Here is a 13,723-nt window from a genome sequence, read left to right on the forward strand (position 1 = left end):
ATCTCTCTCTCTCCACGCACCCAAGCAAAGAACTTTAGCCTGGCTCCGACAGGCATCTGAAGGACTTTCTTCTCACTTAGAGGATTTAGGTTTGAAGGAACCTCTTCCTCTTGCAAGTCCTCTCCCTCGAGGAGCAGCTCTCGAGGGAGGAGCGCTACGAAAGGGTTTAACCTTCCTAGGAGGTCGTCCAGACGACGACGTGATAGGGACTGCGGGACGTCTTGAAGACTGGGCCAACCAAAGGATCCTGGGTAGCCTTCTCTTGTAGGCTCACTGCCAGGTCCCTTACATAGCCTGGGGGAAGAGATGGCTCGAAAGAGGTGCAAAGAGAAAGCTCTGCTTTCTTTCTGCGATGCAGAAACAGACCTCGCTGTAAAATTGCAGAAAAGCGCTCTCTTCTTGAGGAAAGCAGTGCCGAAATGAGACACTAACTCTTCCGAACCATCCCTGACGGCCTTGTCCATGCATGACAACACATTGGACGAGCTCCCCCAGACTCAAAATCAGGCGCCGAGATTAAGATCCAGGACGTCCTAGGCACCAGTCTTAGGAAGTTAAAGACTTCCAGAGTCTTTAACAGACCTTTCATGTGATGGTCGATCTCCGTTGGTGTCCATGAAATCTTAGCGGACGATAAAAGGGATCTCTTCTGGGCGTCTACCAGACTAGCAAAGTCCCCTTGGGAAGAAGACGGGATCTTAACTCCTACTTCAGATTTGGTCTCATACCAAATGCCGCCTTTCCCACTGAGTCTTGAAGGAGGAAGGGCGAAGTCGACTTGCCCTGATCCTTCCGACGTTCCATCCAATCCTGCAATTTCTTGAATGCTCTCTTAGTGGACAAGGAAGTCTTCATCTCCACCACTTCCGAAACCTTGCCCGACTTCGAAGACGAAAACTGAGAGGGAGGAGACTTAGGAGCTGCAGGCTGGAACTTCTCACCAAACAAAGAACGTAAAAGACGAACCAGCACCTTGTAGTCGGAAACCGACGAAACTGACGGCTGTTCTTCCTCCACTGAGTCCGCCGGACTACTAAGCTCTCCTTCCTCCCGAAGAGGCAAAGGAGATTGAACTTCTGGAGAGGGCGTGCGCCCAACGGGTCTAGCCTTCAACAAAGGCTTTCGAGGAAGACTAACATCAGCCTCTTCAAAGCGACCGACCTTCTGTCGATCTTTAGAGCTCGAACCACGAAGAGCGTCCTGACCGCGCTGCGCGTCAAGAGAGGTTACTCTTATTAGTCTCTCTCGAGGAGCGTCCTTACGTTTCACGCTCAAGCGTCCAGCTTTCGCTTTCAAAGCGTCCTTCTGAGCGCTCTCGAAAGCCTCTGCCACAGGCAAAGCGTCAAGCAAAAACATCCCGACGAGCGTCTTCAAAAGCGTCCTGCCGAGCGTCTTTCAAAAGCGTCCTCCAAGGCGTCCTGTCGAGCGTCCTCAAGGCGTCCTGGACGTGCGGGCGGAGACAGAGACGAACGAGGAGACAGAGAAGGAGACTGCCTCGTCCTCTTGACAGGCAGTCTAGCGTCCTTCCTTCGCTTAGGCTCAACTGCTGGGCGAGTCTTCCGAGCCATTAAGGCCGACAATTGGTCTTGAAGCGACGCAAGAATACTCTTCGTAGGTGAAGAACCGAGAGGAGGTGAAGGGCTGAGCCTGCGAGAAGCGACTAGGGGGCGGGGGGGACGCCTCCTTCCTTCTCAAAGGTACAGCAACCTGCCTCTCCGAGGCGCGAGAAGAAGCTTCTCAGCGTCGTCCTCGGACGACGTCCTACCTCTCTTCTGTGGAGGAAACGCGTCATACACGCAGGCGAAGACCGCAAACGAGAGCGGAGAGAGGGGACGTAAAGCGTCCTCCCTTGGAAAAGTCCTTTTCAACGGACGCGAGTCACTCCGAGCGCTCCACCCCTTGCGCGGGGAGGGCGCCTCGGAGGACGAAAAACAGTCCTTAAGGATGCGAGCCTGAGCACGCTCCTTGGCAGCCTGGGAATAGCAACAGGTCCTGCCGAAGGGACGCCAGATCGGTGGGGCCCCCGTAACCCTCTTGCGGCTTTTCGACATGCCCACTCCCTGAGTTCTGGGAGTCCGACAGAGGTCTAGAACCTAGAGGCATTATGGGGCCGATCTGAACGCCCCCTCCACAACACTATGGTGGGGCAAAAACGATCACACACTTTACTCGAGCCGTTTTCAAGGGCCAACACTTTGGACTCTAGAGTGCGTAATGACTCTAGAATCAGAGAAAGGGCATTACCTTCTCCAGACACAGAACTAGGGCCCTCATGCAACACACAGGATTAGGTGAAGCAAATTCGACTGGTGTTAAAATAGGAGAAATGTTACTTCCCTTACCTTTCGTAGAACCGCTCTTGGAGGAAGACCTCCTGATCCTATCGCGCTCCAACTTACGCCGATAGGATTCATACACCTTCTATTCATCCTCAGTCAAACTTTTGCATTCAATGCAACGATCAACCAGCAAACAAACATGCCCCCTACACCCCATACATACTGTGTGGGGATCTACCGATGATTTCGGTAGCCTCACCTTGCAATCACTTCTCACACACACTCTGAAGCTCACTGAACTTGATCCCGACATCACGTTCATAGAAAGCCATCCAAAATCAAAAAACAGTCCACTATCGCGTATGCCAATCCAACAATCCAGAGTCAAAACCAAAAGTCAATCCAGATACTTATAACGAGTCAAAATCCAAAAATCCTGGTCGGAGGTCTGTAAACAGGTGTTTACCGACCGGCAACAGAAAAAAATATGAATAGAAAATGGGAATGGTTCCTGATATCCGCCTCCCAGCGGCGGGAATGGGTACTACCACCTGGCCGCCCACTGCGTGTGCCGCGAGTTTTGAAATTCTGTCGGACTTCGGAGAATACAGCTATATATATATCTGCCAAGTAAGTTTCATGAACAAAACCATATTTAAATTAATTCTCGAATTTTTGAGAATTTCATAAATAAATATGACCAAAGAAAAGCATGCAGCCAACCAACAAAGCAGTTACACTTATTAAGTTTAATGAAAATCATATTCTGAAATAGTAAGCCATAAGTCATATCCTGATAAAGGCTTACAAAATTAACAGCATCATACAGTCCCAATAGAAGAATATATTATACTATATGCTTGAAATTAATATATATAGTTAAAACAGCAAATTCATCAAACGTATAGGGCTACTGTAATAAAGAAAGATCAAATATAACCTGAATTTCTGGAAAATAATTTCTTTTCACTCCTTACAATTAACTCATTTTGTGCATCATAAATCATCCTATATGTTTCAGTCAGTCTCTGAGCAAAGTAAGTGGGTGAATTCCCCAGTCTCAGGCACCTATGAGAAATGAAGTTTTTATTGTAAAACTAATATTGTAATACCTACCTGAACACCTGAACTAGCCCTGGTCATTTACCAGCCCGAACCATCATTTATTAAAAATTTACCAAATCTTTGGTTAAAATAAACGATCAGTGTTGCCAATCTCCTGGCAAACACCCTCGTTACCTAGTTACCAGCCCACCGCTAGTAGCCCTGCCTCACGGGCCGGTCACACCTGCCCTCTCACGTCAATCATAACTCAATAACTCTGTATGAGAGGGGAGGAGGGTGGGAATCATTCAGGTGTTCAGGTAGGTATTACAATATTAGTTTTACAATAAAAACTTCATATTGCAATACACCCCCTGAACACCTGAACTAGCCCGATTAACAACATTAATTTGGAGGTGGGGAATCAAATCTGCCCGGCCCTCCACTGTACTAGTTGTCAGTCAATATAATTGAGTACGCGAGTCAGTCTCAAGTTCATTTGTCACTCGTCCAAGCTAATCTCCCATGTGTGGCCTTCCAGGCCTGCCATATGTGGAGGGAAAAAACTCCCTGCACCTCTACCCTAAGGTCAAAACTCATTGAGTGCGGAAGGGATACAAACCTGTTTCCTCTCAGCTGGCTATGTGCCTCACCTGAGTAGAGGAAAAACTGAAGACCTCCCATGTGGCTCTCGGCCTCTCATGTATGGAGGGAATCTGAAGACCTCCCATGTGGCTCTCGGCCTCTCATGTATGGAGGGAATCTGAAGACCTCCCATGTGGCTCTCGGCCTCTCATGTATGGAGGTTAACTGAAGACCTCCCATGTGGCCTTAGGCCTCTCATGTACGGAGGAGACAACCATGTCCATCGGTGCGTCTGCGACGGTGTCGTCGATCGTAGTGATGTCCTCTTGTAGAGTTGTACCTGCCTGTCTGTACTCTGCCTGGTTGGCACTTGAAAGAATACCCTCAGATAGACCTAGACATGTTTCTTCCTATCTGTCCTAATACTTAAATCCTCTTGTGATATATCATATCATGAATACCTTATACATATTCCTAATAGTCCGCTCCCTACTCTAATACTAACTCAGACAGCAAAGAAGTTGTTGGGTTTTAAAAAATAGAATTTAGGCCAAAGGCCGAGTATTGGGACCTAGAGGTCAGTCAGCGCTGAAGGAAATTGAGAAAGTTTGAAAAGGTGTGAAAGGAAGAAAAACCTCTGTTGCACAATGAGTCCAGTGTTAGGAGAGCGTGGAAAATAGGATGAGAGAATATGGAGAGAATATGAAATCAGAAAAGTGAGAGAGAGAGAGAGAGAGAGAGAGAGAGAGAGAGAGAGAGAAACACAATCGTCTAGGATAAAGAGAGAATATAAAATCAGAGGAGAGAGAGAGAGAGATAAAAATCAGGAAAAGAGAGAGAGAGAGAGAGAGAGAGAGAGAGAGAGAGAGAGAGAGAGAGAGAGAGAGAGAGAGAGAGAGAGAGAGAGAGAGAGAGAGAGAGAGAGAGAGAGAAATACGATCGTCTAATATCTCCACCTCCGCAAATTGCAGCAAGTTAAAAGGGTATTATCTTAACGATAATACTCGTATAACTCCGTACAGCTATGAACAACCGAACAAGAACTTGTTGCTAATGCGATCGACTCCTATAACAACATCACTTTATTGTATTGATCAGCGTGTGACAGTAATCGAATCCGATAGCAACATCCGTTATTGTATTCATCCGCGTGGGACGGTAATTACTGTATTCATGTTATAAATGCAGCTGAAGCTAATAAGGCAAAATTCGTTCATCAGCAACCTGGACAGAAGTCCCGAGCTTTTGTATGAATTCCAACGCAGCCGTGGTAAAAGAAACTAATAGCATGAAAGAGCTCATTACTGTTGTTTTCACACAGACAAAGGATTAATAACGTATATAAAGTGTAAGGTTCGTAATACCTATGAATACGAGGGAAAAACTAGCTTCCAATGAGACGTATCAGTCAAATTTTGGTCTTAAATTACATCGTAAGACGAACAGTATGACTTCGTTACATAAGTTAAGTATCCAGATATTCATTAATATGCTAACTAAGGACAAAACATTAGCCGAGACCAAGTGATATGGTTGAATCTGAAGCCAAGGAGAAAAAAAAAAAATAGACTAGCCGGCATCCTTGTCTGTCTAAACCACACCACCTTACAATAGTGCTGTTTGACGACAAGCTAGTGTAATTGTAATTTAATTGAAAAGTAATAAAATAATATTTAAATGTAATTAAATTAACTTTATTAGGCCTAATATTAATTTCAGTTGTCATTGTAATTTGATAATACGACTGGTAATAATTTGTAACTGTAATTGACATAAGCTCAATGTAAATACTGACGGCAATAGTCTGTTAAACGTATGAAGAACGTCATACATACAAATTCCTTATATCTGACATCTGATTATATGCCCCAAGATAGATACCTCATTGACTATAATTAAATGTCAACATAGTTGAAGACACGTCTCCTTTAAGACGTTTGTACAAACTTGGCATAAGTGAGAGTGTTGTTACGTTAGTCATTTTAGTCAATCAGGAGAGAATGAGATGGATACGGCGACGCAAACCCGTATTCGTCCTCTGCTGATTCCAGCGTGAATGACTGCCGAGTTTAGTGTTTATACTACGCCAATATGATGATACACATAATACAATTATAATGCTTTTAGTCGGACAGAATCCGATCTTCATTCTGTTCGATTACATTCATATTAATTATCCTCAGATCGGATTCTCGTTCGTTTTCAATTACACCTGTATTTGAATTATCCGAAGTCAAGAATGCCTTAAGCCTACAGCGTTAGCCAATATAAAAAATAACTACCGATATGTTTGTCAGCGAATACTTTAGTTAGGCTAGGCTACTGAATATGCATACGATATATCATCGTGAACACTAGGCTAACCGTAGTTAATTTTATTCGATTTCTCTTCATACTGAATATCGTAAGTCAATATGCATTGAACGGAGAATTAGTTTGATATTACAATTATCGTATCGTATACGTAGAGGAAAGTAACCTTAAAGACGAAGGAGCATATCTGAAAGACCAACCCTGGCCTAAAAGCTTCTGATGCAAGGAACTCGAAGCAGGAAAAAGCCTAAAGATGCTCTAAGGACACTGTGCCTCTAAAAACTACTACTTTTAATAGAAAACCGACCCGAAGAAGCCTGCACTTCTCTTCCTAAACTAAACACTATGTAGCCTATTATCCCTACTCGTCTATATCTGACCTAAGTTTTTATCACCCTGAGAACTTACACATCGAGGGAAGGGGAATCTGCTGCCAACACTGCCTGCTCCGCGCCAGGGGGGGACGGCGGATCCTGCCCTGTGGGCTTGCGGATCCCCATAACCCCCAGCACCGGTTAGGGCTGATTCTGGAACAGGCAGGGGAGCTGAAAAGAACGATTAGTAATTTTCAGTATCCCTATTGCTCCGATCTATCCTCACATAATCTTGACATAAAATCGGTAACAGAGATGTCATCGAGGGAAGGGGAATCTGCTGCCAACACTGCCTGCTCCGCGCCAGGGGGGATGGCGGATCCTGCCCTGTGGGCTTGCGGATCCCCATAACCCCCAGCACCGGTTAGGGCTGATTCTGGAACAGGCAGGGGAGCTGGAAAAGAACGATTAGTAATTTCAGTATCCCTATTGCTCGATCTATCCTCACATAATCTTGACATAAAATCGGTAACAGAGATGTCATACTCGATGTCAGCGTACTCTCAAGTCTCTTAAAGAGCACTGTCTCTATGTCTTTATCTTGATCTACGTTAGTCTCTTCCTGCCTACAGTTACTTCTTAATACAAGACCTTTCCTATGTTTGAGATACCCTAACATCTGGTCCAAAGACCACTCCTGACATTCCAAACATCTGGTCTTTACATTATATTGAACAGGCCTACAATTTACGCATAAGGAATGACTATCGTGTCATGGGGTACTCATCCTTTTCTTGCATTGTTGGCAAAGACGATACGTTGTTGAACTTCCGCTCGTCGTTTTCTGTGATGTCGTGGCCGAGGATGCAGTAGTCGTTGTCGTAGCCTGTGTTGTTTCTTCCTTTGCAGAATCAATGTCTAATGACAAGGTATTAAGAGCAATCCAACCGTAATCCAAACGGGGTGCGTAATTCGTCACCAAAATCAATCAAATCAAGGTGCAAATGAAGGCCGGGCAAGACCAAAAAGGAGTTCGCTGTGGATATACATCTGTACTCCACCGCGAACGATAAGTGATTGACGTGAGAGGGCAGGTGTGACCGGCCCGTGAGGCAGGGCTACTAGCGGTGGGCTGGTAACTAGGTAACGAGGGTGTTTGCCAGGAGATTGGCAACACTGATCGTTAATTTTAACCAAAGATTTGGTAAATTTTTAATAAATGATGGTTCGGGCTGGTAAATGACCAGGGCTAGTTCAGGTGTTCAGGGGGTGTATTGCAATATTATATCTAAACTATTCACTGTTCGCCGCTGTACAGTCACAAGGCATTTTCCATATTTCATTTCTTCTTTGGAAGTTTTAATTTCACTTCATATACTTGAGAATTTCATTCACATAATACTACTGTGAGCTGATTAATTTTCCCCAATGTAATAAAAACTGAGCCGCAATTCAGTGTTGGCATAGTAGCAACTATGCAGTGCTTATCCTTTTAAATCAGATGTTTTGCAGGGAGGGTCCTACAGAGGTTTTCAATCAGCCAATCTGAGTCATTTAGCATTGTGACCCTTCTCACCAACATGGTGATTCAGGCTAATTATATGTAATGAGTTTGTTGTTAAACTTTTTCTAAAACAAAAATAAATTTTGTGTACAACTTCTTACAGCTCTGTTGGTTCTCACAGCTCATACAACAGACAGCACAAATATAATGACTCATATCCATCCAAGACCTGGGGATCTATTCACGTACACAGAAGACTACCAATTGACTAGAAATTTTCTTATTTACTTTCAGACGGACTGAAACAATGTAGTCAATTTTCTATGCACAAATGGCCTAACTATAAGTACATAGTTGCTTAGTATGAAAAATTATATTGCTTTTAAACATTACAGTTTGTGCTACACAATGCAAACAGAAGCTTGGTGTTCCACAATGCAAAATCCACACAATATGCCTTAAAAGAAAAGTATAATATCAACACTTTCAATAAACAAAACAAAATAATTATACTGTAATTTAAATATCAGGCATAAATAACTTTGATTTACTATATATCTTTATAAGAAATTTGAAATTAAAAAAGCTTGGTTAACCTGTTGCTAACAAATATTACATGCACTCCAAAAAACCAAGTATGTTAAAAGAGCAAAATCCAAATTTGTCACGAAAATGTCAAACAAAATTTCATATAGATATATACACATCTCTCTGGCCTCGAAATAAGCAGCGCTTCCATAAAACAAAATAGCACACAAAAGCCACAAAATGTAAAAATTTTTACTTCCTTACCCTTAAAAATCTGTAAGCCTGAAGAAAGGGAGGTGGGATAATTTTACCCAATATAAGACCTTATCTTTTAAAAGGTAGGTATCATCATTCTTAAACCAAAATCATAAAGCATTTCTACAACAGATGCAATGTGTAAGGTTTCATAAATGATGGCAAATTCAACAGACTAATGAAATTATAATGTACTCAAGAAAAAAAAAACATTAACATCTCCTTAACTTAAAAAAATGACAACCTACATATAATCCTAATACCCCAAAGTAAACAGATGCTTTGGGTTACTAGGTTTACAGCTTCAATACCACTATAAAAACTTAACATTCTCTATACCTCCAATCTATGAATGAGTAAAGCCAACCAGAAACTCAAAGTAAAATAGTCATCAAACCAACACCTACCAAACTATAGGAGAACAACTTGCTAAAAGAAATGGATTATGCAATCTACATTGAACAACAACTTTTGATACCCAAAATGCTTTACAAGAGCAGATGGAGAAGAGAGGAGAGTTCAGAACCTTAGAGGATGGTATGGCACGGTCTGTTAAATTTGGGAGACACAATTGGACTGCTAAAGGTCTGAGTTAAGATAACAGTGAAAAGAGTAGATAAAGCATGATGGAATGGGAGGAGACGGCTAGATTACTAGAAACACACAAATCCTATCAGTAGATGAGCAAAAGACTTATGTGGGTATGAAAGCTGTGACCACAAAATGGCTGGGTTGCAGTAGGAAGATTGTACTGCTAATGAGGAATAAAAAGAGATAGTACAGCTACTTCATGAAAGCTTTCTTTTTTTTTTCATCTTAAACACTCCTAGCTAAGCATCAGAAACATTACTAAACCTTATAACCTTTACACTCAGTCCCTGGAAAGTATCTAGAACTAAGTCCATGTCTAACAATGCTGGCTCAGTTCCATATACGTATTCAGAAAACACCAAATCCTGTATACAGTATGATCAACAAATGGAAATGCTATATGCAGTATGATGAACAAGTATGTGGTTATCACAGACTTATAGTCATGTATAAATTTACCAATCTTTGAGAAAATCAAGGCTGCTATGCAAATACACAATGATTAGTCTGGTCTGATAGAAGTTCTCAATATTTCACTGAATAACCATTAAATCAACAAATTATTTTTATACTAATACTTTACGTACATACTATCTAATTACGGTTGAAAAATAAATCCTATCATTTCATCAAACTGGTGCTTAATATAATGGCATACTTGACTGTGTACACAAACGTGTGGCAAAATTATGTTACGTATATAATGAAACAAGTCAAAATTGTCAATTGGTTTCTGCTGCACAAAGAAATTCAGTGTGATAAAAGTTTTTTCATGTACAAAACTGTAAATAGTGCAAGAGTACTGGTACGTACGTGTGTTTGTACAAAACAGTTGTGAGTACATGTGTTATTACATACATCATAGTGATTTGAGTTTCGTGAGAATGAGTAACATACATGTAACACTTTATCAATCATAGTTTTAAATACTGTATCTGCTGGCCTGAAGAATGAATCTGTCAAGAAGATGCACTTGTATTTTATAAGGACCTTTTTTGAAAAAATAAAATTTTAGCTCATTTCATCATTACATTCATTAAAAGTAATTTAAGAAATGTAAGTTTACTTTAGCAAATAAGTAGTAGTTAGGAAATCACATATAACTTAATTATTTCTTAATGTAAACTGTAGTTTTTTTTAAATACTTTCAAATACTACATTTTTTGGGGGGAGGGCATTTCATAAGCCAGCATATATAGTAATACTATGTCATACCCACTGGGTAAATGATGATCACAAAATGTGTTGTGCCACATAAAATTAGGAAATCAAAAAACTGAATAGAACACCTTGACTTGGTTAGAAGGTGAGAAGTCATATTTAACCATGCTAGATCATAGCATCTTTGTGGGAGGTAAATTGCAAACACATTTAACAGTTTACCACCTCAGCAGGAAACATTTCACAGCCTTATATTAATTCTACATATATATATATTATTATATATTATATATATATATATATATATATATATATATATATATATATATAAATGATTTTACCAAAGATCATAAAAGATTCACACTTACAAACATTTTTCTTTTCCAGTAACACCTCTCAGATCTGCCCAAATGCAAGGAAATAACTGCACTAAACATCTTTAATGAAAAAAGTAATGAAAGACAAGAATACTTTTTTAAGAATCTTACAAGATAACTATCCAAAAACTTGGGATCTTTAAAAATAAAGTGCAGTTCAGTAGTGTATATTTTGTTTGAAAACACTTGATAGTCACCAATAAATGCTGACGGACAACTTACCGTAAAATCTGACCTAGCAAGAGCCACAGGAGGAAATGGAAGCTGGGAAGCCCACTTTAGTTCTGTTTCGCGATAAACAAGTAGGGTGCTTGTGTATGTCCCAACGCACATATGAATAAAATTGTCTGTAAAAAAAAAATACATTAAATTTCAATTTCAACAAAAAATTATATTGTAATGATACAATTAAGTTTGTTCATACTTACCTGGCAGATATATATATAGCTGTATTTTCCGAATCCGACAGAAATTTAAACACTTACGACACACGCAGTGGGAGTCAGGTGGTTAGTACCCATTCCCGCCGCTGGGAGGCGGGTATCAGAAATCATTCCCATTTTCTATTCATAATTTTTATTTCCACTGTCTCCTGAGGGGAGGTGGGTGGGTACTTGATTATATATATCTGCCAGGTAAGTATGAACAAACTTAATTGTATCATTACAATATCATTTTGTTCATGAAACTTACCTGTCAGATATATATATAGCTGAATCCCACCTTTGGTGGTGGGAGTAGACAGAATAGAAGATTTTAGGAAACATATATATGCAGATAATTGATATCTTGATTCCTTACCTGTTAGCATAGCTGACTTCGTGGTTACTGCCGCGTAAGTCTGCTTGTGCTACTAGAGTTGCCAGCGAGGTAGAGACCTATATAGCTGGTGCACTCCAGATGATCTGTCAACAGGGGCGAGACCACAACGTGACTAGACCATATTGACCATACCATGAGGGCTAAGAAGTAAAATAAATATATATATAAAAATATATATCACCACCTGACCCACCTAGCCAAGTTAAGGTGTGTAACTAAGGCTTAAGAGTTAAGAAGTCACCGTTGTCGGCGACTCAACTACTAAATTAAGAGCTCTTCCTAACCATTTTCTACAGGATAGGATGAGTGGTACTTCTTGCCCCCAAGATTGTGTCTGCAGACACCGTATGGCCCTAGCGAGCAGCAGATCTTCATATGCCATCTTCACATCTCGCAGGGAGTGTGAATTGAACACAGAGTTGCTTCGCTAAAACCATGGTACTCAGGATGTTGCTGAGTGCCATGCTCTGTTGAAATGCTTCCGAGGCCGCGCCCTCACCTCGTGAGCATCAAATCAAAAGATTTCAAAATCTTTGTGCAAACACAGAAGGAGCTTTTTTTTTTTTTTTTTTTTTTTTTTTTTTTTTTTTTTTTTTTTTTTTTTTTTTTTTTTTTTTTGAAAGAACTCCTTAACAATAAAGCCAGGGTGTTCTTCGATATGGGCAAGTCTGGTCTTTTCGGAACACTGCAGATTGTCCCGTACGATCTTCGACTTTCTTGAGTTTTATGTAGATAAAACTTGAGAGACCTGACAGGGCACAGGACTCTCTCTGGCTCCTGCCCACTAACTTGTGCCATCCTTGCTTCCAAGCTCCTGGCCCAAGGACAAAACGGGTTTCCATTCTTAGGGCACAACGAAAAGCTTAGAGAGCACACCTCCTTGTGTTCTCTAAAGCCAAAACTTGTGACGATGGCTTAAAAGAAAATCTCACTAACCCTCTTTGTCGTATCTAGGGTGGTTAGAAAAATGCCTTCCTGATCACATGCAAGAAGTTAACAGGTAGGAGATGTTCGAATGCTTTGACATCAAGAACTTCAGACTATGTTCTAAGTTCCATATTGAAAGCTTCGATCTGGACATGCACAGTCAGTCCTCTGTACTAACGTCAGGTGACCGACCAGTTGACAAGTCAGACGAATCAAGGACAGCAAGGCTGTACCCTGAAGACCATAAGGCACTATTCTTCGCTGAAGGATGAGTGTCTGGACTGCCTGGGCGATTCAAGCTAAGCAAACCTTGGGGGGTGTATCAACGCAACCCAACGCCGTTAGCGAATCAACTCCTGAGCCACTCCTAACTCGAGCTTCTGGTGCCAGGAGAAAGGAGCGGAGCAAAAAGGCGATTCAGTCCCGAAGGACGAATGCCTGACAGTCCAACCTGGTCTCATGTTAAACGATCATCGGGGTGTATAAACGCAACCGACTTCGTCAACAAGAAATTCAGGGCTACTATATGTCTCCTGATCTCGCACGAGTGTCTGACTCCGAGAAAACAGGTGAGACAAAAAGTAGATGGTGAGCGAGTTTCGAGATTTCACAGAACTCAAAAGTCGTGAAGGGCTTTGTTGTTTGACAGAAGCAAATCTCTGAGCCCAAAGGCCGTCAACAACATATTTGCGTATTCTTTAATAGTTTGTGCTGCCAGCTTATCCCATTCTTCAAACGGAAAGGGAAGACAGCAATCTTATGCTGTCAACATCTCGATAGTCTGAACGTAGTCAGACTCAGCGGAGAGGTTATAGGTACCTTTCGTGTTAAAGGAGACCGACTCTCTCGGAAAAGGTCCTTGGAAGGACGTGACCTCTGTGAATCTAGGATCTTGAAAGCCAACATGGGGCGATTAGCGTCATTGTCGCTCCCTGTGATGATATAAATCATCTTATTACATTTCCTAAGGCGATTGAAAAAGGGGAAAAGAGACTAAACATCCAATCCCCGTTCAATATCATA

The 13,723-nt window shown here is 41.4% G+C and overlaps 1 protein-coding gene across 1 annotated transcript in view; it reads right to left on the bottom strand.

The window, feature by feature from the left end:
- The window catches only part of LOC135210016 (protein PTHB1-like), a 70,489-nt gene that overhangs the window by 40,983 nt on the left and 15,783 nt on the right, over nucleotides 1-13,723 (bottom strand). The window contains 2 exon segments of the mRNA XM_064242784.1: nucleotides 8,832-8,849; nucleotides 11,174-11,298. Coding sequence (XP_064098854.1) covers nucleotides 8,832-8,849; nucleotides 11,174-11,298 — 143 coding nt within the window.

The sequence above is a fragment of the Macrobrachium nipponense genome, chromosome 39 (assembly GCF_015104395.2).
Source record: "Macrobrachium nipponense isolate FS-2020 chromosome 39, ASM1510439v2, whole genome shotgun sequence".
Lineage (NCBI taxonomy): Eukaryota > Metazoa > Arthropoda > Malacostraca > Decapoda > Palaemonidae > Macrobrachium > Macrobrachium nipponense.